We start from the raw sequence: 27,126 nt of genomic DNA, 5'->3' as shown, positions 1-27,126 counted from the left end.
CTCACCGCAAACCGAGTCCCCCTCCTAATCTCCAGAATGACATCCGAACCAGAGAAAATCATGGAGATCTACACTGAAACACGGGGAATAAGTTTGTAAAATTGAATTTGAACTTTCACATTAAGAATAGCGCCTCCAATAAACTTCAACTTCATGGTTGAGAAAGAGGAATCAACGGGCTCGGTCCGTTATCGCCTGTGTTAGAGTGTGCCGGGTGATGGCAAACATGTCCGGGGAAGAGGACGGGTGTCCCGAGGCGCAGCTGGTCTCTGAAGCCGGGCCCAACTGGCTCCGCGCGGAGAACGAGCGCCTGACGCGGGAACTGAGCGAGACGAGCCGCGAGAAGATCCAGGCGGCGGAGTACGGGCTCGCGGTGCTGGAGGAGAACCAGCAGCTCAAACAGCGCTTCGAGGAGCTGGAGAGCGAGTATGAGAGCGCCAGACATGAGCTGGACCAGCTCAGAGAGGTCAGACCAAATCAGACAACAATGTTACAACGTTGCGGCTTGACTGAAATGTAACGGTGTGTTGTTGGAAAAAGGAAAAGTGTATCAGTCTGCCTGCTCCACCCATCGTTGCTCGTTTTCTGTACTTTCATTGTTCTTCAGCATGTACTTTGCAAAAATAATAAAATAAAAAGAAGATAATAGGAAGAAATATCAGTGAAACTGCGGATATTTTTGCTATTTTGAGGTGCTCGTTATCGGTCGCTTTGTCAGCAGAAATATAGGACCGGTCTAGTGTAAAATTACGCAAAACCTGCGTTATTGTAATCACTTATGGACAGTTAATTTTAAGTTTTTTTTTTTATGTTTTGTTGAAAGTTGAGTTTGCTTAAGTTACTTTTGTTGTTGTTTGCTTGTTTGTTTGTTGAAATCAAGTACAAAAAGCATCGAATATTATTTAATTCTGGTCTCGTTTTACAAATGACGCTTGACAGAATAAAATATTCATTTAAAATCGTCCGCAAAACATAACTTTTTGAATTGATATAGGCTTGACGATACAGAGTAGATTACATCAGCGTTCAAATTACAAAGGTGGAATGCTAATTGTTAGCTATAAAGATATAAAATAGCCATTCAGTTTAAACTGTACCATGTATTATGACTTGTTAAACTCCACCTCAGTTTGTATTATAATTATTGTGCATGTAGGATATATGGTCTTAAATTAATGTGACTAGATGGAATATTTGTACTTTTAATAGTCCATTTGTCACAATTCGTTGTTATTGATAAAATATTGTTGATGCATATAATAGTTTGTTGTTTGCTGTTTTTATTGTGTCAACAGTATATATATATATATATATATATATGGTTTTGCATTATTGGGGATTTGGGAAAAAATCAACATGTAGACATCTAGAATGAGAAATATTCTGTCAGTACCAATTATGTAAATGTCATTGACTCTTTACACAAGCCTATGCTAAAGCCCAGTTCAATAAAGTTACATTTATTGTAGAATTTAAAGTGATGGCTTCATCACAATAACCTAAGAAAAGACCACAGGATATCCTGCCTGCTATCTATGGAAGAGCCGGATATTCATTTTACAATTAGAGGAGATTTATGAATATATTTAAAGTCAATAAACCCTAAATTTATTTAATATCTCATGTTGAATGTTCAGCATTCTAATATATAGACATGTGTGAATATATCATTTGCGTGTTGTTGATCAGAGGCTGAAGGTGAAACAATTATGAGAAGTGAGATGTGGATGTGAGAAAACACGTGGAGTAGATGTTTCTTCCTGATAAAACATTCTGCAATAAACCGAGACTGAAATGTAGGCTGTATATGAATTGTTTTATAGACCTAAATAAACTCAAGTTGTGTTCTCAGCACCCCTGAACAACTCTCTCTCTCTCTCTCTCTCTCTCGCCTACGACTTCCTGTCAACACAAACATGCATCTGAGCTCAGACATTAATCCTGATTGTTCGAATTATAGTTTATTTAGAGCCCGTCTTTGTTCTGTACTTACTTCCTTCTGCTCTAATCTTTTCTGCACCACTAAATAGAGGACGCTGTCTTCGTCATGTAGTAAGAAGATCTGGGAAGAAATCAGGCTAAAAAAAGCACCTCGGTCTTGACTCAAGTCCACTGCCTGGACTGATCTCACACTAATGGTGTCAGCAAGGGGCTTCAGCTGGAAGCAGTTAAACTCTTGTACAAATGCTTTTGTGTGTCATTTCAAGCTGCTAGACTTCTGTAGGTCAGTGCATGAAGTCAGATTACTAGGCAGATTATCTTGCATGAGTCATTTTATTAATAAAAGCCATTCTTCCTTATTAATGCATTTTATATATATAAAATACACTTTCAGATTTTAGGTTACTATTTAGAAACAGTCTAGTCACAATTTATTGGTTTGTTTACATTAATTTTTAAATTTAATTTGAATATAGGTTTATTTAAATTTATGTATTTATTTAATATTTTTTATTAATAATATGTATATTATTTGTATTATTCTAATTATTAATATGTATATTATTACTAGGTTAATATTTTAAAAAAAATTCAGGCCTGTTATTAGTTACCATTTATTTTATTTTATTTTATTTAGTTTTATTTTATTTATTTATTCATTTACCATTTTTATCTTCACTAATTCATTTTAATTTTGGTCCTGCAGTGTGGGAAAATAATTTGTAAAAGTTTTTTCAACACCACAGTAAGGAGGGGATATGAAACCATAAGAGAGTGCATACGCAGACACGTTAAGATAGGTGTGATCAAGACTCAGACACGCTGGATCAGACGGGGTGAGGTGAAAAGAGAAGACCAGCTAATCCTTTCCAAGTAGCCTACATCAGATCTGCTCTCTCACGTTAACTCATTCTCAAAACACTCTGTAAGCATAGTAAGACCCAGTCTTGGTGAGATTAGTGTTCCTTATGTGAAATGCCGATAAGATCTGTTTCTAGGTTAAGTCAATATGACCACAGAAAGAGATCTAAATATTTAGCGCAGTAAAAAATATTTTTGCCTGCCTTCAGTTTAAAAAATAGTGTTTACACTACAGCTCCAGTCTAGAGTTTTATATGCTGTATGCACATAAGCTAATTATGTTATTGACATATAAAAAGTTTATTGTTAGGAAGATGTCGTAATGTTTTTTAAATGTCTCTTATGCTCACCAAGGCTGCAATTATTTGATCAAAAATGCAGTGACTTTATGAAAAATTCTTAAAGTTTATAATAATATTTTTTATAATTTAATTTATGTTTTCTATTGAATATCATTTAAAATGTAATTAATTAATGTAATGCGAAGCTGAATTTGCCGGTCTTCAGTGTCACATGATGATTTGCTGCTCAAGAAACATTTCTTCTTATTATATCAGTGTTGAAAACAGTTGTTCTGCTTAATATTTTTGTGGAAATTGTGATAGATTTTCATACAAATAGCATTTATTTGAAATATCTTTGGTAACATTATCAATGTCTTTACTATTACTTTGGATTAAATTGATTCTGAATAAAATGCCAAGATTGTAGGAATAGCATGCAAATTTTTTTTTTACTTTTAATATGAAATCAAAAGACGAACGAATGAATGGTACACTGATTGTGTATGTTGACGACTTGAAGTCAACTTTTTTTGTTTTGTTGTACAATATAAATTGTACACACACATTCAATGTTGTGTGTTTCAAAAACTTAGTTACAAATCACTTGCCTCAACTTTTTTTTTATCTCTTTATTTACACACTTTGTATGATTCATAAATTGAAACCTGCTCTCCTAGAACCCATTAGAATTGGTAAAACTTTGGATTCCCTCTCTGTAAAATTCTGTGCAGATAAGAAGTCTTGTGTTTGACATCCCTGAAGTCTCAGTGGAAGACTTACACAGCAGTGGCATGGATATATTTAACAAGGCCTTTTCTCAGTTTTAGTTATACAGAGTAAGCTGCGAATGCATCTCTGGTTCAGTTTAAGCAGAGCAGTACTGAGAATTGTAAGTCGATTATGAGATATTCAAGGAATCAGTTTATTCTACACAGGAATGTTGTATCATCTTTCATTAAAGACCTGATCACAAAAATATTCTTTAACCAATAGTTCAGGAATCGAGAGAAACACACAGTGTTGGGAGTCTGTGTGTTGTTGCCGTTGTCTTTATCTATGGAATCTCTGTTCTGGAATCAGAATAAAGGTCTAAAGAAATGTCTTGGCAGCCCAGAGTGACAGGTGGACAGCTGCCAGGTCTTAGCAGCAGCTGCCGTGGCAGGAGGAGGACTTAGTGCTGACACCATTTCCACGTCTCTTTTGGTCTCACACGCATTCAACGTTTGTAAATGACAAAAATCACAATTCTCCTCCGATAAATGTATGTTTACTGTTTCACAATGTAAGTGGATAAATAAACCATTGAGAATATGAATATGTTTATTTTCTGAAAGTCCAGAGGGACTTTGAAGAAACATCCTGATGTATGTTGCATTGTTAGGCCTTGCATCTGTGTGCTTGGTCCATCATACATCAGTGGTCCCTGCATGCTTTCTGCTAGCCACCAGCACTAACGGAGCAGTTAACATTTACAGCTTGTACTGCCATGGTTGCGCATGTGTGTGGTCACTTAGTCAGGCTGTAGCATGCCAATGACATCATTCAGACTGGCACACAACTTTAGTGGGGAACAAAAGAGATTGAGCGTTTGATAAGAAGAGCTTTTGGACCGAATTCAATTAGGGTTTTCTGTAGCCAGTTACATCATCAGTTTGCAGGAAATGCATCTTTGAGCTTTACAAAGTGTCCCACATACAAACTAAACTTCAGTGTCTAGTATAGGCCCAGACAGAATTGACAGACTTCTATAGCCTAGTATAGCCATAGTGCTAGAACTTGATAGACTTTGTACATTATTCTAACCTCAATCTCTCTCTGATCATGTTCTTACAGGCATACGGCCAGGTTCACTCCACACATAGGAAGGTGGCTGCAGATGGGGAAAGCAGGGAGGAGTCCCTCATCCTTGAGTCGGCATCTAAAGAGGCGTACTATGAGCAGAGAATGCAGGAACTGCAGGCTGACCTGCGACAAACAAAGAACACCCTCACCAGCACCCAGGCGGAGAACGAACGTCTGGCCACCCTTGCACTAGAGCTGAGAGAGGTTTGCGGGTTGAGTTTACTAAACATATTTATTAACTTTTTCCACATGAAAATATACTCCACAGCAAACAAACCCAGTGAGTTATGACCCTAGTAATGCTACGTCTATCTTCTATATAGATCTTAGTCTTGTGTCAACTAAATTTGTTGTGTCTTTAAGAATAACGAGATTGTGGAGCTCCAGCGCAGTCGCCTGCGTGACGATATTAGAGAGTACAAGATCCGTGAGTCTCGTCTGCTGCAAGACTACACTGAACTGGAAGAGGAGAACATCAGCCTTCAGAAACAAGTTTCCACCCTTAAACAGGGTCAGGTTAGTAGCACCGACCATTGATCACATCGAATGTGAGTGTGGAAAAGTAGACAGAGTTCCAGTCCCAGCACCATCACCGTGGAGAAACTTTGGATGAAAGTGTTTTCTTAATGATGACTACTATTTTAACATAGTGGGATTTATACAAGTCTGGTGTTACCATACTGTTTGTCTTTGGTTTGTTTCTCATACATCTCTGTTCTCTCCCAAAGGTGGAGTTTGAGGGACTAAAGCATGAGAATCGCCGCTTGGAAGAGGAAGTGCAGTACATGAACAGCCAGCTAGAGGATGCCATTCGGTTACGTGAAATAGCTGAGCGTCAGCTAACAGAGGCTTTAGAAACCGTAAAGACCGAACGGGAGCAGAAAGCAGCTCTCCGAAAAGAATTGACACATCACATGACCCTGGGAGACTCCCTTCTTGCCAGCTCATTGGATGGGCTCAAACTGAGTACAGACGAACCAAATAACGATGAGGCCATTTTGGCATTTGAAAACGGATTAGCTAAAGTCAGTGAGGTTAACGACGAAGATAACCGATTGTCTTCTCCCAAAAGAGATGGAAACATCCGTCCCGCACCAAGTCTGGTTGATGACTTGTTGACAGAGCTGAACATCTCTGAAATCCAGAAGCTTAAACAACAGCTCTTACAGGTATGACTGTTCTTCACATTGAGTTGGCATTCAACTTTTCGGTCAACCTTGTTGACACAGTCACCTTAAATGTAGTATTTGTCCCGTCCATTTCATCCTGCAGGTGGAACGAGAGAAGGTGGCTCTACTCACCACTTTACAGGACTCTCAGAAGCAGTTAGAGCATGCTCGAGGAGCATTAGCTGAACAGCAGGAAGCTATGACGAGACTTAGTGACGATTTGGGTGTAATGAGGAGATTGCAGGCAGGCAAGGAGCGGCAGTCAGCCCTGGACAGTGAGCGAGAGCGGGACAGTCGGGAGGACAATGATGTGGACTATTATGAGCTGGATATCAATGGGCCAGAGATACTTCGGTGCAAGTATGAAGTAGCCATAGCAGAGGCAGGTGAACTGAGGGAGGAGCTTAAGGCACTAAAATCGGAGCATGATGAGGTGAGTGGGACTGAGAAAACTTTAATTTTGTTCAATATTCTTTTTTTATTGATGGGGTGATGATTTAGTGTCAACGTGATTATGCATGATTCTTCTAGATGAAGGCAGAGCATGAGGAGGTACGGGCACGACTGGAGGGACACGTGCGTGACCTCAGTGTTCAAGTGTCTCATTTGGAGAGCAGCAGCCGTGCAGACCGTGATCAAGTCACTCGGTTGGAAAAGGAGCTGAAGGAAGTGAGTGCAGTTGCCGGCGAGACAGAAGGAAGTCTTAGTGTTGCCCAGGATGAGCTTGTCGCCTTCAGTGAAGAGCTTGCAAACCTCTACCACCATGTCTGCATGTGCAACAACGAAACCCCGAATCGTGTCATGCTCGATTTCTACAAAGAGGGTAAAGGAAACAAGACCGAAGGTAAAGATCTTCAGTCTACGTTGACGCAAACCAGTGACAGCACAGCTGAGACACCAAGGTCTAACTCCACCGCCGCTGACAGCTTGACTTCTGGGACACCAGTCAGAGAAGATCCAGGTCCTGAATCAATGGACATCTACAACCTAGTAGCTATAATTCGGGATCAGATACGCCACTTGCAGAAGGCGGTCGATCGTACCACAGAACTGTCCAGGCAAAGAGTTGCTTCTCTAGAGTTGGCCGCAGTGGCGGATAAAGACCAGGCTGCTTGCATGGAGGAGATTTTAAAGCTCAAGTCCCTGCTGAGCACTAAACGAGAACAGATCGCCACGCTGAGGACTGTGCTCAAGGCCAATAAACAGGTGAGAATAAAAAAAGATTAGCTTGGCAAGGGTGTATATGATGCTAGAATATTGATCTTCTTGTAGACCATCCAAACATACTGCTAGTTTTTCAAGAGCTTTTTTTAAACGGTGGTGTGGTTCTGTCCTCTTTCAGACAGCAGAGGTTGCCCTGGCAAACCTAAAGAGCAAATATGATAATGAAAAGGCCATGGTCACCGAAACCATGATGAAGTTGAGGAACGAGCTGAAGGCTCTTAAAGAAGATGCCGCTACATTCTCCTCTCTCAGGGCAATGTTTGCCACCAGGTAGTGCGGGAACACTACTGAAAGTTGTTTCTCTTCCAGCTTTCTTTGTCTGGCTCATCCCAACCAAATAACCAGAAACAGTAGGGTTGCTTAATCCAGGAACTAAATCTCTCCTGTTCTATCCCTCTTTCTCCTTTTATTCATTAGATGTGATGAATACGTAACACAATTGGACGACATGCAGAGGCAGCTGGCTGCAGCAGAGGATGAGAAGAAGACTCTGAACTCTCTCCTGCGTATGGCCATCCAGCAGAAACTGGCCCTTACACAGCGATTGGAGGATCTGGAGTTTGACCATGAGCAATCCCGAAGAGGATCTGGTGCTGGGCCAGGCAGCCGTGGGAAGGCTTCATCTGGCCGTGGGAGGGGACCCTTATCGTTTTCCAGCCCCCATGTAAGTCCTAGACTTCCATGTAAGAACCGACCACAACCACACGGCCTCATTGGAAGTCCTGCGGTTTTCTGCAGTGAGAAGTATAAAATTCTGTGTGACACTGGATCCGATTAACACCTGTGTGTTACTGTTACTCATCAGCGTCCTCATGCTAACTAACATTCATTTTACTGTATGTGTACTTGGGATAAAACAATGCTAGCATGTCACTGTTTGTGCTAACAGTTCTGATGGCTTCTCCTGTAAATCTACCTGGAGATACTGGATGGGTTGGCAATACCATACTATCTATACTGTAAAAAAGAATCTGTAATATAAACGTAAAAAAACGACAGCTCTGGTTGCCGGAATGTACCGTAAAAAAAATATGAGTATTTTAAATATTTTACGGCATTAAATTGACAGTTAAATACCATAATTTCATTAACTGGTATAATGTTAATATACCAGTCTACTGAAGTACTGAAATCTGTTTTGTACTGTACCTTTGTAATACACTGATAACCACCAAATGCATTTGGTGATGAAAAAAGTATGATGAACCAAAGCCCATCACAAGCAGCTTTTAAATAATAACATCTATAGAAGGTGCACAGTGTTATTCACACAAACACTAAACACCATCGTGATAACACACATGAAACTTAAATAATGCAATAAACACTCATTAAACAACATATACCCTAATATACAAAACTGATAAGAAAAAACTAAGAAACATTGTTATATCAAAAAAAAAAAAAAAAAATGAAATAGAAAAGAGTTTTGGGAATGTCAATTTACGGTTATTCACTGTAAATTATCACTACAATGATTCACTTCCAAAAACGTTATACTACTGTAAAATTACATGTAATGTCCAATACAGTTTTCTTTTTACCATATATAGTAGGGGAATTTATCAATAACCATTTAACAGGTTTTTACTGTAGCATTTTTACAGTCTTTTACCGTTAAATTCACGATAATTTTTTACAGTGTACTAAAGTTATCACAGTCACTACAAGTAAAATAAATTACTACAAGATTTTTTTGTAATAGACTAACTCCAATATTTGGATACCAAATTGAGTCTCTTTTGTGACTTTTTTTATTATCGAGGAAGACCTGTACTCTTGACATTTGTACTCGTTTTTTTAAGAAAGCAGGTTGTAGTGCATGCAATTTTCTAGTATGCATTGATTAATTGCATGACCTACCACATTAGACAAATAGTTTAGTATATAGCCAGAGCACACTGTACAAACAGATATATCATATTCAGTTGCAACTAAACTCAATGAAACCTAGATATCCATAAACAAGTATTGAGGAAACAATACTTGGAAAATGGCTAAACATGGTCAAATAAATTTGTGTCAATTTGTCTTTTCTCTCGGAACATCTGAGCCCAATGTTTCTACTTTAACCCAACCAGCAATGAATGTCATTGAGTTAAACCCAGTTTCACAAAGCTAGTCTGTTAATCTCTGTGTCAGTGCAAATAAATCTGTGTAATCCCAAAAGAGACGCACCTTACTGAGCCTGCTGGGAGCTTTGCAATCCAGGTTGCAACCCTAAAGAACATAATTGATGCTACAGATAAAAATATGACTAAATTGAGAGTTGTCATAGATTATGTTTAGAATTTTAGTTTTGTTTGCACACTTAGTCATCCATGTCTTTGTTGGTTTTGTTCATACTATTTCATCTAGCTTCTCAGCATAACACATTGTCCATGTTGTCTTTACAATGTGTCTCTGAACCACTGTGCATGATCTGTTGCTCTCACTTTTAACCATTTATATTAGTTGGCATGTTGTCTGTTGCATGTGAGTCTTCAGCTTCCTGCAGTCCATTGCATCTGTAAAAATGAGTCCTCCATGTTTTGCTGTGTACTAATGAGTCTAACCTGTCTCAATGTTGACGGTAACTTTCACTATCCAGTGTGATCAGCTTGACTTAAGATATATTAATTATTCACAATACATTTGGATCAGTTATGATATAATAATTCTCATGATCGTTTTGTTTCTCAATTTTGCAGTAATGTTATTAGCTCTGGAGATTATCCGCAAACGGTCATTTCCCTCTTCCTTCGGTCGACACATACAGTACGTCCAGAATACACATGCCTGCTCCAATTATGGAAACAAGAAATTTGTCCCTGGATGTGGCTGCAAGAAAACTCACAGGCTCACATGTAAAGCCAACCAATCTATGTAATCATGATTCTGACTTTTACTGTGGTATTTTTTTCTGCTTCATTTTTGTTTAATGTGCACTATTAGTGCATTAGTTATGTAAGAGATGCACATTTCAGTATACTTGGCACATCTTTTGTTTTTGCGAATTTTACGTATTTAACTGAAAAACAAAAATAATATAAGAACTGTGGTGTGTTTATAGTATTTTATGCTTAACTGTCAGGTTTTAAGCATATTCCAGGGAGAACGATTATGTTAATAAGGCCTATATTTGTTTTTTGTTTCATGTGTAACTCAGTTTGAGGAACAATAAGTTTGACTTGCTCCTGAAAAGTTTGGAGTCAATTTCCATAGTGGGTCAAGCATGTTAAATTAACCACATACAAAATATAAATTCCAAATTGGAATACTTTCTACTTTTTTGCCAAATACTGCATTAAGGTCAGCATTTTGTATTTTTACATTGCAATACATACCTGTTTTAAACATCGATTATCTGTTTTGTATAACCCTCTCATAAAACCTCCTGTGCCTTTTATGCAACTATTTGTTTTTGGTTTCATAAATCAATCTAAAGCCATAGAGTTCAGTATTTCTGTCAGTATCCCTCACTTGGCCCACATCTAATTTGGACAATAATTAAACACTCCTTGTGAATGTCGACTCAGATTGCTGGTTTAGGAGATTTTAAATGTTAGTAAGAACTAGGTGTGTTCAAAATCATACATTCCTTTGAGGAAGTAATGATTTCTGATGGCAGTCATCTTGGCTGTCTGTTGATATTGTTGGTCATTATTTTTCTATGTGTAACCTTGCTAATAATTGAGTTATTTGTTTGTATTTCAGCAAGCAGAAAACTTTGCCTCAGAACATTTGTGCCATTTCAAATTTAAGACGTATTAAAGTTTTAAAATAACCTTTCCTTTTCTTTTTCTTTTGACTAAAAAGTGCAATTTTGTGCTGTTTCTGGAGTGTATGCAATAGTTTTCTATTTGCTGAAACTGCTTCATCAGCCATGTCATAGCTTTATATGACATTGAGTGTATTTTTACAAATTTTTATAGAATGACCTCACATATTTGTTATTTATTCATAACCTTGGCTATCGGTTCAGTATTAATGACTAGGTTTGTATGCATTATTACCGGCACACTCTTTGCATTTCTACTTGAAATCTGACAGGTACAATGTATGCTATACTGCCTCGCCTGTGGTTTTTTTTTCCCTTCTTTTTTTTTATCATTATAATTATTATTGTTTTACAGTGCTGATGTCAATGTTCTACTTTTTTCTAATCCTTTGCGCTCTGTAGTTTATCATGAGGAACACATTATAGGCCCTTGTCTTTCTTAACATTTCCCACTGACAAAAAAAGAAGCAAAAAAATTAATAAATAAACTAATATAAAATATCAGTGTTTGCTTCAGGTCCTCAAATTTTGTCAGACATAGTTCCAAGAGTCCAGTAGTGCTGGGATGTTTCACTGTTGGCATCGTTTCATTTGACTATATTCATGAAGTTACAGATTATATGAGCAGTGCTGAGTGAAAGCAGAGTTGGGAAAGAATTTGAAAAGAACAGGCTGAGTGCTTTTCCATATACGTAATATATATATTTTTTTTAAATGATTAAAAATTATGTAATATCAATAAACTTAAAAATATCACAAAATTCTTCAAATTAGGGTTGTAATATTAAGAAAATAATATATCCTGCACAATATTTAAATTTATTAGGAAATATAGCCGAGAGTAAAAGCAATTATTCTTGGGGTAAGGTTTAAGGTTTGGGCTACCAAAAAAAAAAATAAAAAAAAAATCCATATTTCCCGTTATCTATTATTTGAGTTGGTGACACTAGTAGGACATTACTTACGTATTTATTTATATACAGGGTAAAAAAAAATAAAATAATGATATATGGGTTGTTACTAAAGAAAGGAATCTGCCTTTAAAACGTCTATTATAGGCTACGGTCGAACGTGTCCGTAAACATTAATATTATTTATATAATATAAATTATTTTGATTTATTAAAATCGTTTTAGTTAATATTTTCATATTCAGTAACGTTAAGTGTTTAATCTCTGATACAAAGGGAACTGAATCTAGACTTTACACTGCATTTGCGTGAACTTCCGCTTGAGACTTTTCCCTCATTTTGATCGGAACTTCCGGTAATACTCACCATGTTCTCCGCCCCTCCACATTCAATGCGATGGGCGTTTCCAAACAAAAGACAACAGGGCACTTCAAAATGGGAGGTCAGTCAAACTTATATTTGTTACTGCTGATAAGAAGTATAAATATGAACTATAAACATATAGTTTTAACTTCATAATGTGTGCTTCACAGGACCCTTATACACTTTGCTCACAAACTTGAGCTACTTCGACAAGTTTTGCTTCGACAGTTGTCGTTGTGCTCCAATACGGTGCATTAAAGTCTATTCTGCTTAATATGTTACATTTCAGAAGCTCTATAATCCGTTTATATAGCGTTTTCGAAATTATAAGGCGTTTTGTTGGCTAAAATACATTCAATGTACCTCAAAAGTATGTTTGACAGTCTTGCGTCCCCAGTGTCTCTGCCCAATGCAACATTTATGAAGTGGCTCCATCTTCTGGTTGAAATGTGCACAGTATTTATGAACATGTTTGTTACTAGACGGGATTATTGAAAGAACTGGTTTATCTAGAAAATTAAAATTTCATCATTTGCTCACTCTCATGTTGTTCTAAACTGTATGGTTTTATTTCTGTGTGAATGACAGAGAGCTTCCATGAACAGCTGCAAATAGACAGCCGCTTCCTGAAATCAGACCGACGTCTAGATACAGAACTGGTGGATAAACTCATCCTGCAGCTCAACAGAATCTACCCACAGATCCTGACAGACAAGGAGGCCTCCAAGGTAAGCGCTCCACCCTCCACCCAGAAACATCCGACTAATTCACCGCAGGTCACACCAAGATGTTCCTATGGGGTTTTATAATGGGGTTTCTGCGTTAAACAAGCTCTGTGGTAAACACAAATTTACTTTACTTTGACTTACTGAGGGAACCCATGGTGAATTAGTCTTCAAGGGGGGATTTGATATCATATCTCCAGCACTTGATACAGATAAACAGTCCAGTCTTCAAAAGTTGAATGTTATTTCTCTTTCCAATAATGATTTTCTCAAACAATAGTTTAGGGATTTGGATGTGCCCACCTGTATCAGGCTGGCGGAGCTGCTGAATCATCTGCAGGAGAAAGGAGAGGAGGCATGTCGAGAGTTTTACCGTGCACTGCACCTCCACGTGGAGGACGTTTATTTCAGTTTACCCACACGCCTCCGACTCAGAGGTTGGCAGAGTCATCATTTTCCACCCATAACCACTCAAAAATATCATTCTTCTGAGGACGTTTATTTAGTTTTGCCATGCAGCATATCATTTCTGACTCATAGTAGTGATACAAATGTATTTTAGGGAAAAGTTCACCCAAAAATAAAGATTCAGTGAAAATGTACTCACCCTCGACCATCAAAGATGTAGATGAGTTTGATTTGATCAGAACAGATTTGAATCAATTTCATTATTTATTTATTTTTTTTAACCATCTACTTTGGCTAAAATATCTATAATATAGTATAGATATAGTATTGCTATCTCTAGTGAAAAAATATTCTCATCTGAGTCGGGAGAGAAATATGCTGATTAAGCACCATTTACAAGTAAAAAAAGTTCAAAAAAAGTTGTAGACTAATATGTTACATTACCATTTGGATGCATTATTATTTGGCTGGAAGCGACACCTTAAAGTAAAAAATTGTGATAAAAAAAAAAAAAAAAAGATTTTCACTTCACAAGATGATAATTCATTCACTGTAGAGGATCTTTTGATGAGCAAGTGTTGAAACGTTACATTTCTCCAAATGTGTTCCCATGAAGAAACAAACTCATCTACATCTTGGATGGCCTGAGGGCTAATGTGTTTTCAGCTGGGTGAACAGCTCCTTTCAGCCTGTTATTAAGCTGGACTTTAAAGTGTTTTTGGTTAGACCACCAAGTTTTATTTGTTTTTGTAGAGTCTGGGGAACCAGTTGTCCCAATCACGAGTCCCAAGGACAGATATGTAATGAATGACCATAGTAAGTATACCTTTCCAGTGATTTTGCACTAGTAAATGTACACAATTGACATGCTAGAGAATATTTGTAGCAATAGCCAACAATTCATTGTATGGGGCAAAATTGTCGATTTTTCTTTTATGCCAAAAATCATTAGGATATTAAGTAAAAATCATGTTCCACAAAGATATTTAGCAAATTTCCTACCATAAATATATCAAAACTTAATTTCTGATTAGTAATATGCATTGCTAAGGACATTTCTTTTTGACAACTTTAAAGTCGATTTTCTCAATATTTAGATTTTCTTTTTCTTTTTTTTTTTTTGCAACCTCTGATTCCAGATTTTCAGATAGTTGCATCTCGGACAGATATTGTCCTAATAAACCATACATCAGTGGAAAACTTATATATTACATTTTCAGATTATGTATGAATCTCAATATTAAAAAAAGTACCCTTATGACTGGTTTTGTGGTCCAGGGTTATATATATATATATATATATATATATATATATATGGTTTTGTTTTGTCACTGCGCAGGTCCGTTCTTCTTCCTGACCTGTTTCAGTGTGGCTGTAGGAGCAGCTCTGCTCTATTACTATGGTGGTAAGCACACAAACTTGTTAATATCTTAATACCCACATCAAAAATACACATTTCCCAGACATTATAAGCACTCAAAAAAAATTTTCTGCAGAGTCCAAGCAGGTGTCAGGCTCCAGCAGCGCTCTGGGTCTGGCTGCGATGGGTCTCAGTAGAAAAGTGCGGGACGTTCTCATCTGGTACACAGAAGATGGGAAGTGATGGCTTTTTTGCTGCCTTAAAAAATTTTTTAGACACAGCAATTGATTCTGAAATACTCCGTTATCCTTGTCAAATATATACAAAAATATTTTAATTCCGCTTTTAAAAAATATGTACATACTATGTATATAGAGAAATTCATGTTAGAATTCAGAAATAGAATGACAGAATTCCAAAGATAAAATCCTTATAAATCTGGAATCTCTTGTAACAATTTAAAATATAACCCTTTAAATATTTATATAACTGCTAATATCTTTGATCAAACATAACAGCCATTGAAATAATAGCCATTTATATGCAATGCCAAGGGCAGGAACTCATTACTTTTAAGAAAAGTTGGATAGGAACCAAACTTCCTACTTGCACTAAAGTATTTAACAGAGCTGCTCTGTTAATGTTGCTGCAACCCTCATTTTATTTGTGCATTTGTTTTGTTGTACTTTAAAAATAGACATCAAACTCATTTATATATTATTTATAGTCAGTATCTTCCAGTTCTCACAGACTTGGGATTTGCCAAGAGATTATAGAAGTAACATGGACGCAGAGGTTTATAATTCACTACGCCATTTAGCAAATGCAAAACTGGGAAACCTGACAAATCAAATAGATCAAGGCATCGGAATATTTTGAAACAAAAGACAATAAAGACTACAGGCAAACTTAAAGTTCGGTACCTTGGAGTATTAGGAGTTTGTTACTTTATAATACCTTCTTTGTGGGCTAAGATTTCAACAAATATGTTTATATTGTTTGCTTACTTTTATACTAGCAGCATGTTTGTACTGGTTTGTGTACTAATAATTCATCTTGTCAGTTTACTCGTGTGGCCTTGTTTCTGCAGTGCAATTGTAAGTGTTCTGTAAATTTTTGGGCCTGGAAACTTTCAGGTGAATTTGCTAATTTGGCACATTCACAGTAGTTAACTGAGAAACTATATATTTTTTGTTAGGGGTTAAAAAGTTATTTGGCTAAATAAAGTGTGTAACTGTTGCAAATGTACTTGGAGATGAATTTGGTTTCCATGTCTTGATATACCGAAACAAACACTTGACGAGTTGCAAAAAAAAAAAAAAAAAAAAGATTGCTGAAAATTTTTTTTTTTGATGTCAGAATTTCAGCAGCTTTAAGACTGAAGAATACCAGTGTACAATACTGAATATAAAGACAACTCTGTCGGTCTACTATTTATCATTGCACTGAAATAAATCAATGCAATTGTTTTCTTTTATGACTCAATACTGCTGTCTAAAAGTGAAAAACAGAAGGAAATCTTTGCCCATTTATACAAACAATATTGATATAAAATGTACAAAAGTCCAAGAAACATATAAACATATGGATAGTACATCACAACAAACATCAAAACACTAAACAACATTAACATTTAAAATAACAAATATTTCAAAGAAAAAGGCTTTATGCTTGCCTAGTCAGTAGATGGCGCTCTTATATAAATTTAAAAAAAAAAAAAAAAAATCTATTTCTGACGTTTGGGGTTAGTACAAGAAAAATGTGCTGTATTTATGATCTTTAATCTTCACTTACAGAGTTTTGCAAGAAAAAAAATTTTTTTTTGCTAAAGTGCCGATTTAAGCTGCTCACACTTGACTTTGTAAGCAATTTATCCTTCATGCATCAAATATGACCTGCAAGTAAAGACAAATACAAACAGGCTGTGTGCATGGGTTGAACAACACATACAGTACAATAAGCCCATTTTCCCCATATAGGCAGCTGATACAGTGATCAAGTAGGCAGTATGAATGTGAGGTGAGGTGCTACTCTCCATTTCGGTCTGGAAAGGCATTGTCTTTTTAGTTTCTGTCTTGATTATTTTCAATCTCAGTAATGATCCAATTAGAATATCCAATCCAATTTCACGATGCATTTTAACAACGTGAATTACACAAACAAATAGCCATAAAAATAATTACATGAAGTTGCATTTTTAAAATGTAATTTATATTAAGATGTTATTAGCTCATTTTGGGACTAAAAAAGGTTCTGCAAAACAAGGCATATTCGAATATGTCATGTCAACTTGCTTGGTCTTTGATAATAAATGTCCAAATATTTATAATTGTATGAAATCCCAAACTCATGTTGGCTGTTATGATTTCGTGTCCTCTGGTCTTTGGACGCCAAATGCCGTGATGAAAACATTTACTACTACGATGATGAAGACGAGAGCTGTGACGATGTTCTCCAGAAGATTCAGTATGTAGTGTTTACTCGTGTCATTCAGATTCCACTTCACTGTAGAACAAGAGCAATAACAGCAGCTCATTATGAAATTCACAACATTTAACAAGATCTTATTAAGCTGATTTAACAGCTTCTTTAATTAAAATCAAAGGCTAAAATCTGACCAAATGATTATAATTATATGGTGTCCTTTGTTCTATACAACAAGTGTCAACACCACACACTTACTCACAGCTCATGTTCAAAAGAATATGCATGGTGACTCTAAAACCTTCAATATTAATAATAAAGCTCATTTTCTATTAATTAGAGCCTGATTGTGTTCACAGCGGTTTCTGGTGTAAAGTACAGACTTGTGTTTGAGGAATTAGGAATAATTACTAGAAATGGGAAGCTGGGGGCTTTTTGAAGTTGAGCAGAGAATATGAATATTTCTCAAATTGGGACTGAATATCTTGATATGATTCATGCGATCATTCATCTGCTCAACTTTTTTCCTACTATGTGGACAAAATCAAAGTAAAAGCTGTTAAAATCTCTGATGGGAAACACCAAAGTGCTGTAGGATTGACTTTCACCACCTGATATATTAATGTTGAAACTATATTACATACAAAAAGATTTGTGTAGGATCAACCTCTCTGCAACTTTGGCATGCACACAGCATTTATCAGTTCTCCTTCTAGACAGTTATTACTGGATTTAATTGCCAAATGTTAAAATAATTCACCCCAGAATCACGTTCCTGTCATCGTTTACTCACCCTCATGTCTTTCAGAACCTAGTAAAGACGACTTTTCTTCTTTTATAGAAGACAAATTGAATTTTTATTACAGCAAAACATCCATGCTGTTTTTTCTACCTAGTAAAACTGAATGGTGACCACTGCTGTCAAACAGGATCTTCAAGGCAAGATATTGGAAAAAGGGATGACTTGTATTTCAGTCTGTTCCTCAAGCAAATGACCTAAAAGATGACCTAGAATTAAAGTGGTTAACTTGTACTGACTAGTTTTATGTTTATACGTTGCTTTCTCTGCATTGTATGAAGAAGAACAGCATGCATATTCTTCAGAACATAATACAATACAAAGTCATACATCGGGTTGGAAATACATGAGAGTAAAGAGGGTTTTCACTGAACTACTTTTTGAGATGTTTAATATTTGAATACTGCTTTACATATAGGGTTCCCACGGGTCCTTGAAATACTTGAGAGTTTGTGAACCTGAAAAAAAAAAAATGTCATGGCCCTGGAAAGTTTTTGAAAATAAACATACATTGACAAAGGTCTTTGAAAGTGCTTGAATTTATTTTGTGCAAGAAGTTTTCTGGGAAAAAAAGTCCATATTATTGCCTCTGGTCTGCTAATGTGTTATTTTGCCAACACTTCGTGGTCTGTGTGTACTAGCTTGCTTGATTTACATAAGTTACGCTCATTTACATGTCACGTAACGTGTTTCTCACGTGAGGTACTTTGTGTTGTACGCTGTGATGACAGAGTGACCATATTTCCTATTTTTGTCCTCTTTAGACCTAACAAAATGCCTCCAGCCGGGATGTCGCCAATGATTGTGTGTTTTTGTGTTAGAGCGCAGCAAGGGACTGTTTTCTTAATCCTGCTCCCACTGAATTTCTGACCATTATTGCCCGCTCCCATGATTTTTTTTTTTTTTTTTTGTGTGTCCAGTCCCGCCCGCTCCCACAAAAATTCTAATATTGCATAATTTTCTTACATCAGGCAGCATCTATCAATACGCAGAGTATTTAAATCTCTTTTGAACGAGCGCTCGCTGTTCACTTTCACTTCTGTTTACGTGATCATGCACGCTCTGTGTGAAGTAAGAGCAGATATTTGTCAATAAGCTCCGGATCTGTTGAGCAGCAAATCCTCCAGCATAATCTGTCAGCCATCTCTCTGTCCTTCACCCGTGATCAGTCAAATCTGAATCCTGCAGCTCGTTCTGAATGCAGGGTTGCCAAGTCTGCATTTTTTTTCTTCCTATAGCTACTTTTAAACTGTTAATGGGTTGTTTTTCCCCCATGGGTTAAGGGTTTCAAATGTTACTTAAATTACATTTGACTCAATACAAATGCTTGTATTGAAACATTTTGCATTCTGCCTATGATAAAACGTTGTTTGAAGTTTTGTGAAGCAGGGCCACTGGTAGGAAGCTTTTTAGCTGTGTTTATGATCAAGATGCATAACAGTAACTGTAAAATATGTATTTTAGGTATGGAAATTACATTTTCTGTTTTGATATTTGGGATATGATCATTGCACTACTTTTGGCACTACTTTAACCACCAGCCCCCTGCCCCACCCCCACTTCTCTTTTTGGAAAACTGAAATATGGTCACCTTACATGACGTTCATACACGCACAAAACTACTAAAATGGTACCTCAACATTTCACAGACACACGGTGAAATTAATGTTGAACTGATTTGCTTGTTAAGATAATGAGGTAAGAAAAACTTAGCATATCCATATATCTTAAAACTTCTGGTTACATGATCCAAAGCTCTTTACAATAAAAATCCATGCAAAAGTTAATAACAGATCATTTTAGAATACAGTATAGGGTGTAGTGAATATTCTTCAGTTTTATGCAAAACAGAAATACAACAGATAAAATATCAGATCTCTGTCATGGCCAAAAATAAATGCTAAAAAAAGAAGAAGCTTTTTTGCAAAGTTGTGTTTGAGACATGAAAACTGTAACAATGTATCTTACAAGATAACACGATGTAAGCTCTCACTTGAAATGTGTTCCCAGATCAAGTCCTGGATTTTGAGGGTATTGGACCTGGTCCTTTAATTTGAATTTAATCAAGTTGTGGGAACCCTGTACAATACTACACTACCAGTTTTTTTTAAAGGGTATTTATATTATAAAAGGTGACATACATCTTTTGGGCCACTGCAGATGATATATGTTGTTCAAACTTCAATGTGTCATTTTCTGCAATATGAAGTACTTTATGCAATAAGGTATGATGCTGCTAATAACAGTATGTTTTTCTTACAAAAGCAACACTAATCATGTATAAAATCACTGTTGCCTATATATTTTGAAACCTGTAAATGTAGGTTCTCAGTTTGGTTGGTTTCTCTCACCTATGAAGATAAGCAAGACCCCCACGGTGATCTGAAGGATGAGGGAGATGCTGATGAGACAGATGAGAGGAATGTATAAGGAGAACTTGGGTCCCAGCTCCAGGATGATCTTCAGCTGGGAGGCATTGGCCATCAGCAGCGCGATATCCAGCATGCTCTCTGCTGCACTCTTCTTATTGGCGTAATGGTTCATGTTAATTGGGGTGTTCCTTGACCAGTGGCTCTGCCGGGGACGCTAAACATGGAAACACACACACACACATCCATGAGAATATGTACATGAGCATCATACAATGTTTACAGAGAAAGATGGAGGAAACAGGTTTCTGGGTCCTTGTTAGAACAACTTTAGCTATCAACCAGATTTTAGGGTTTGGCTTATCAAACAGTATTATCAAATAATGTTGCTTAAGTCACTTATTTAAAAGGTCTAGGTTGAGGGTTAATACTCTGACGGTTTCATAAAAATGTTGTTGTTGATCCAGTATAACACACTACTTCAATAAATCACAATATGCTTTCAAGTGAGGCTTACAATTTGCAAAGGATTTAACTCATGCACAATGGTTGTTTTCTGACTTGCAATATATCTTTCTGAAACTTGGGTTAAGGGTCTCCTATGGTCATATTTCTTCTCAGTGTTAGAAGGAAATGAAAGTCACTTGTGTTTTTGGGGGGATTTTTTTAGGATGTTTTTAACATGTGAAGGGAAGGGGGTAAGTGGTTAGTTGACCCTGACATAATTTCCTTCCTTCTTTTTAAAACAGAAGTCGTGGCTATAGGGGGTTATAGAAACCTCTGCACAACAGAAAACTCTCGAATGTCAAATTAAATTCCTAAGAGCTTTCATTCAGCATAGCAAGCAATCTTTGAAAAAGCCAATGTTGTTGCCTCAACTCTAACTGGATTGAATAAATCATACAAAGTGGGGTTGGTTCAACATCACTTCTGCACCCGTAATTAAAGTAGAAACAATAGTGAGTATTTAACAAAACATCAATGATAATATCACTGAATCACTGTTATGAAGTGACATTGTTCAACATCACTTTTGCTCTCTTAATTAATGTAGAATCAATAGGGATATTTCAACCACAACAACAAAAGGTAATGTCACGGAATCAACATTATGAAGTGATGATGGATCAACATCACTCATGTATCCTCAGTTCATTTCTAATTATATATATTTAAAAAAAAAAACAACAACAATGGTTGAATCATCATTATGAAGTGATGGTGGTTCATCACTTATTCATACTCAAATCCTGTTGCAACATTCAATAAAACAATAAAAAATATTAATGTCACTGAATCAACATTATGAAGTGATGGTGTTTCATCACTTATTCACCTTGAGTTAATGTTGAATCATTAATATATTTCTATTTTTAAAATACTTCAATGGAACATTGACATATTCCTGACCGCTTTATAGTTTGGGAAAACACTTTTAAAAGGAAATGACACCTTTACCAGCAGTAAAGTCAGTTTATTTTTTATTTTAACAGTTTAACACCATCAGTGAAAAAAAAAAAACAGATACAAAATATCAGTCTTTTAAACACTTTAACTTTTAAAAGGACTAGTTTCAGGAGTCTGATGACAGACTGCAGGTGATCCAGTGGTTCAAGTTTTAGAAGATGGCTTACATCAGACGGCTGCCTTTTTTCCTTTGGGTTCTCCTGAATCTGAAAAGAAAGCATAATGTTGTTTAAGAGCAAGTCATTTGTTCTACACAGTCACATTAAGGAATATGATTCAATTTGTATTTAACACAAAATCATTATAACACATAATAACATTAAATCAACTATGATTATAGCATCATTCAATTATATTTCATCTATTAGCTCAAACCTATTCACGCTTGAATATCAATTCAGTTTCTACAATAAAAATGTATAAATAATGCACAATGGCAGGGATGTCCTACTTCTTGAGCTGAGTTTATTAACAGCTAATGAATGTTTTTATGATCACTGAAAACTTCGAGGCAGGTGTGTTGGATAGGGAACTGGATTCTGAAAAGGTGGCCACCTCGGAGTTATGGCTATTACTCACAGATAGGATAGATTAGTCTGTAAATAATGTAATAAGCTGTACAGTAGATTCACCTTACTTAGATTTTAATCTCCTTAATGTCACAAAATGACCACAAGCAGTCCACTTTCTCAAACAAGTTTTTTTTGTGATTGTGTTTAAGTGTTTCAAAGAAAAGTTTCAAATCAAATCAAATGCTTCGCCTACGATATGATACCTACCAATGATAGGTTCCCTTGTTCAAGACCAGTGAGATTTCGAGGCTTGTTCGGAACCAGGATCTGTGCACCGGCCCAGGATTTTTCTGAGACCACTTTCTGACTTGTGCTGAGTGGCACTCGTTCAGAACTGGCTCGCGTTTCCACTGACAAGGAGCAGAACGCTCTATGTCACCAACATGTGACAGCAATCGCTTGTTATCTCGTGTGGACGGAGAGTGTTGATCTCTTCCGCTGACCATTTCTAAACTGACATATTTAACTGTTCTGTTAGTGTTGTTAATTAACTGAACTCTGGCAGCATGAAAAAAAAAAAAAATAGTGAAAAAGCCCTGGTTGTTTCCCATTTGGGCTCTGGCACCAGTCCCGATGTAAAAATTGGTTTGAGAAGTTCACGTGAAGGACTAGAATGGGTGTTCCTTAATAATTTTCAAGCTACAATGGGTGTTTTCCAGCTGCTTTACAAGAGATTAGAACAAATCAGGTAAAGCAGTTGAAAATGCTGCTCCACTGACTGAGTAACACTCATTAGAATCCTACAAAGATATACTTAACTAGTTAAAATTGCTTATTTCTATGGATTTAAACATTCTTGAAATAATTTTTGATAAAGTACACAAGTCAGCAAAATATATATAACACCGTTTTAGTAGTTTTTGGATATTTTAATTAAAAAAAATAACACTGCATATTGCGCATTTAAATTCAAGCTTAAGAATTCCTATGCTGTTAAATTCTGATTGCCCCTCTGTGACGTTCTGGAAAACAACTGCACTTTGAAACATTAATTAGTACAAAGCATTATTAATAATAATCATAATTAGAGATAGAATGTGTGGCACTCAAAGCGTTCAAACAGAGCTCTACAATCTCATTTGTTTTGAAGTTCAAAAGTTTGTTCTTATTGTTGCTGGAGTAATACATCTTCAGTGTTTAGTACACGAGTCGTCAAACTCGCATTTTAGGGTTTGGTTTAGCGTGAAGGGCCTCTTAAAGATTGGTTAGCTCAAGAAATCCCTCTTTCTTTTTAAACGAGATAATAAAGAGCTGGTCATGCGATCCATGAGATTTCGATTTCTGAGAACAGTGAGAGGAAGAACTGTGTACGCCTCTTGCTAATACAGTTCTGTGAACACAAAAGCATTATTCTTCTCTATTATGGCAGAGGAGAGGTCAGGCTGCAGGTGTGAGCTGGCTCTGATGTCCTTCTGGTGTCACATGATTACATCCACTTTGTTTTATTTTATTCTCACCAGCTGGGTAGCAGACTTTAGTGTTAATCAAAAATCCCCCTTGAATTTCTGAAATTCATTCTCCAGGCTCTTCAGGGGAGTGCTGGACAGGGGTTGACTTTGGGTATGGTTCAGTCCAGCTGCCCAACACAAGAACCCTTGTGCCTTATACTAGGAAGGATGTAAACTCTCTTTCCATGAACCCCAATAACACTCAAATGCTGACACTTATTAAACACCCTTCCTGAAGAAAGCTAAACAGTCATCTAAAAATAACGGCCTGGATTATCTTCCTCTTTCTCTGTCATGCTATGGAGCTCATTAGTTGTTAAAAAAAAAACACTAAATCTTCTATAAGCTTTCCTTTCGAACCAGAAATGACATAAAAGTTATCCTGGCTACACTTACCCAAAGTATTTCATACACATAAAGCATTTAAAAATATTGCAGCCCTGGCAGTTTGTAATGACTTACATGGGCTATACATACATACAAACATATTTTACTGTATAACTATTTAAAATGAATCCACAGCTGCAGTGGTAAAAGCAGAAAAAGTCCATGTTTATCTTGTTTTTCAGACTTGCATCTCTCTCGTCTGTTAGACCATTTGACTGTCACTGATGAAAGATGAAAGAGCACAGCTGCTGTTACTTGTTCAGAAACAATGTGGCATGTGATATCTAACTGAAATAGGCTCAACAAACCTACAGCTACGGTATAACTACAGTTTTTAACCGTTTGCTAATACATGTGAATTTTGCTTATTTTTCCCCTTTGCCACTAGACTATTTATAGACGTGGCACTAGAATTAGAATCAAAGGTACAATTGTCCATAATATTACACATATATTACATCATACCAAAGCCAGGTGGAGGGCAGGCATCATTTCCACTTGGCATAGAAATTAGCCACATAGAAATCACTGCCCTTTCAGTCTGCCTAAACACACAGTGTCTTAAACATTGGTGCTGCCCACAGGAATGATGATATGTTTGATTTTGTGTGTTTCAGGGTTTGTTGGGTGAAAGAAGAAAAATCCACTGGTGGTTAGATGTTCCTCTGGTCTTTCTAACCACTTCACCTCACTTTTCTTCAGTGCAAACATTAATGAAAGTGTACAAAAACATGAAATAAATTAGCTGTTAAGGTTTAAATTAATAAAAAAACAAAAGCAAAGTGAATTGCAAGAGTTGAAAATACTTGTAATAAGAAATGGTGACCTGTCAAACCCCCCCCCCCCCCACCAAAAAACAAACAAACATAACATACTTTACCCTAAACATTCGTATTTTACCCTTAAATAACAAATTACACATTAACTTTAGTATTAGTAGGAACTACTATACTAAATGCTTTAGATGAGTCTTTATTGCTAGAAAAAAAGTGACAATGGGATGTCATTTTTTGTTTACTTTGTACACGTTTTGTTCCCTCTTTGACTAGCGACAGTAAAACTTGGCTAGCTCAATGTAGAAACCATCCATTATGCTTTTTACTGTTAAATTATAATGAAAAAAAGTGAGAGAACTTAAAAATGGTTCTGTAAGATAAATGATTAATTGGTTAAATGCAAGTTCTATACATTCCATTCACATGCAATACTTGTAGCCTATTATATAGCCTAATTTATATTGAGGAAATGTGTATTACTTTATAATTTACAAATAGTATTGATAATTAAGAAACCAATATATGCTTTTATGGTAAAATATTGTTCAAAAGTACCTTTTTTATCAATGTAAATTTTGACGGAATCTCGAAACCATCTGATAGTGATTTTAAAAAAAAGTTTACTTGTGTTACCTACATGTTACGTTATTTAGGCTTAGTTAATGTAGAATTGTGTTTAAATGTGCGTTTTTCATGTGTTGTTGGAACTGAAAGTGTGTATTATTATTGTCTTTCTCAGTTTATTGTTGAGGGTTACGCTGGCCGGTGATCTCATCGTCAGTATGGACGCGGTCGAGCGAAACACCAGGGTAATGAATAAGAGACTTAATTGTTTCCAAACTTCCAAACAAAGCTCTCGGCCAGTCGAAAGCAGCTTCTATCAGCACATGGTGTGCGATTAGTCTATATAAGATTTACCCCGCGGGTCACAACACAGATAGACTCATCCACACAAGTGCATTCTTTACATTACAGTATGGACATGAAGATGTACACGAGCAGCCTTTTTACTTAAAAAAAATCAAGGAACGCATTCAGACTACAAAAACCTTCGTTATGAAATCATGTATGGTTCGGTCAATGTGTTTTTGTCTAACCCGATTGGATTTTATAGACATCAATATAATGGGTTAAACTTCAACACAAACATCCCATTGGCGGATGCGTTTGTGCTCGTTTTAAATGATATTGGTATGTTCAAAATCACTCACCTCTCTTGAATCACTTCTGTTAGCATCTCCATTCAATTCAATCGCTTCTGAAGCCATAATCCTTCCTTTGATTATAACGAACACTCCGTAAATAGCTGGGTTTCAGTGTGTTTGTGGCCCATTATGATCTCATGGATGATGAATGGAAAAGGGGGCTGGACAAAAGAAAAAACTGCCAATCACTGCTGCATGGATGTCCGAATCGCTCTTTTGACTCGGATCTTTTCAATCATTCAGACGAACTGGTTAAGAGTGTACAGGCTGTTGTTAAGACCCTAGTGACTGTTTATACGGCTCTATGAGCACTAAAGAACAGATTCCGATGATGAGATAGACTTCGAATCGCTTCAGTGCATGCTCAACTGACACAGCATCCGTTCTTCCACAATCTAATATCAAAGTTCATGCTCTTATCAGTGTAGATAATATTAATGACCTAAAATAGGACCGTGATCACTCCCAACGATTTTAACTTTTATATCTAAAGGTACAAACAATTTACAGTCAGAGGCGTGCATTTGTGTCTTATCATTGACCATCCCATCTTCGACTCGGCGCCAATATGCTACAACTATAACTTTTTTAATGGTCAGAGACATCTGTGTTTGGTCTGCCATCTAGTGGTAGTTAAACACACCCAGAATCCAGAATTACTGTATAATAATAATAATAATAATAATAATAATAATAATTATTATTATTATTATCATTATTATTATTATTATTATTATTATTATTATCATCATTATTATTATTATTATAATGATTGCATGTTTCTGACTGCATGCAAAAGTTAGCAGATAAAGTATACAGTAATTAGTCGATA

At 36.4% G+C, this 27,126-nt stretch overlaps 3 protein-coding genes across 5 annotated transcripts; 2 read left to right on the top strand and 1 right to left on the bottom strand.

Annotated features, from left to right (window-relative positions):
- Positions 1-11,585, top strand: LOC113110809 (bicaudal D homolog 2 (Drosophila)). Of its 2 annotated transcripts, XM_026274997.1 has the most exons (9): positions 4-466; positions 4,920-5,132; positions 5,292-5,444; positions 5,657-6,097; positions 6,201-6,530; positions 6,629-7,303; positions 7,440-7,591; positions 7,739-7,985; positions 10,012-11,585. In XM_026274997.1, the coding sequence occupies exons 1-9, from the start codon at positions 218-220 to the stop codon at positions 10,012-10,014; spliced, it is 2,463 nt and encodes an 820-aa protein (XP_026130782.1). In that variant the 5' UTR covers positions 4-217; the 3' UTR covers positions 10,015-11,585. The 2 variants fall into 2 exon arrangements, with proteins under 2 accessions (XP_026130781.1, XP_026130782.1); XM_026274996.1 differs by lacking the exon at positions 10,012-11,585 and having other exon boundaries at positions 1-466; positions 7,739-8,673.
- A 740-nt stretch (positions 11,586-12,325) lies between these two features.
- On the top strand, positions 12,326-16,324 carry card19 (caspase recruitment domain family, member 19). The gene is made up of 6 exons (XM_026274998.1): positions 12,326-12,433; positions 12,943-13,082; positions 13,360-13,516; positions 14,241-14,303; positions 14,827-14,892; positions 14,984-16,324. Exons 1-6 carry the CDS (start codon positions 12,388-12,390, stop codon positions 15,088-15,090), a joined length of 579 nt encoding a protein of 192 aa, XP_026130783.1. The 5' UTR covers positions 12,326-12,387; the 3' UTR covers positions 15,091-16,324.
- Positions 16,325-16,607: 283 nt separating this feature from the next.
- LOC113110811 (ninjurin-1-like) lies at positions 16,608-26,552 on the bottom strand. Of its 2 annotated transcripts, XM_026274999.1 has the most exons (4): positions 26,301-26,552; positions 22,074-22,112; positions 20,422-20,656; positions 16,608-17,352 (listed from the first exon to the last, which is right to left on the bottom strand). In XM_026274999.1, the coding sequence occupies exons 1-4, from the start codon at positions 26,355-26,357 to the stop codon at positions 17,207-17,209; spliced, it is 477 nt and encodes a 158-aa protein (XP_026130784.1). In that variant the 5' UTR covers positions 26,358-26,552; the 3' UTR covers positions 16,608-17,206. The 2 variants fall into 2 exon arrangements, with proteins under 2 accessions (XP_026130784.1, XP_026130785.1); XM_026275000.1 differs by lacking the exon at positions 22,074-22,112 and having other exon boundaries at positions 26,301-26,467.
- Between the last annotated feature and the right edge of the window lie 574 nt (positions 26,553-27,126).

The sequence above is a fragment of the Carassius auratus genome, chromosome 11 (genome assembly GCF_003368295.1).
Source record: "Carassius auratus strain Wakin chromosome 11, ASM336829v1, whole genome shotgun sequence".
Classification (NCBI taxonomy): domain Eukaryota; kingdom Metazoa; phylum Chordata; class Actinopteri; order Cypriniformes; family Cyprinidae; genus Carassius; species Carassius auratus.
This window is presented reverse-complemented; position numbering and strand designations above follow the sequence as displayed.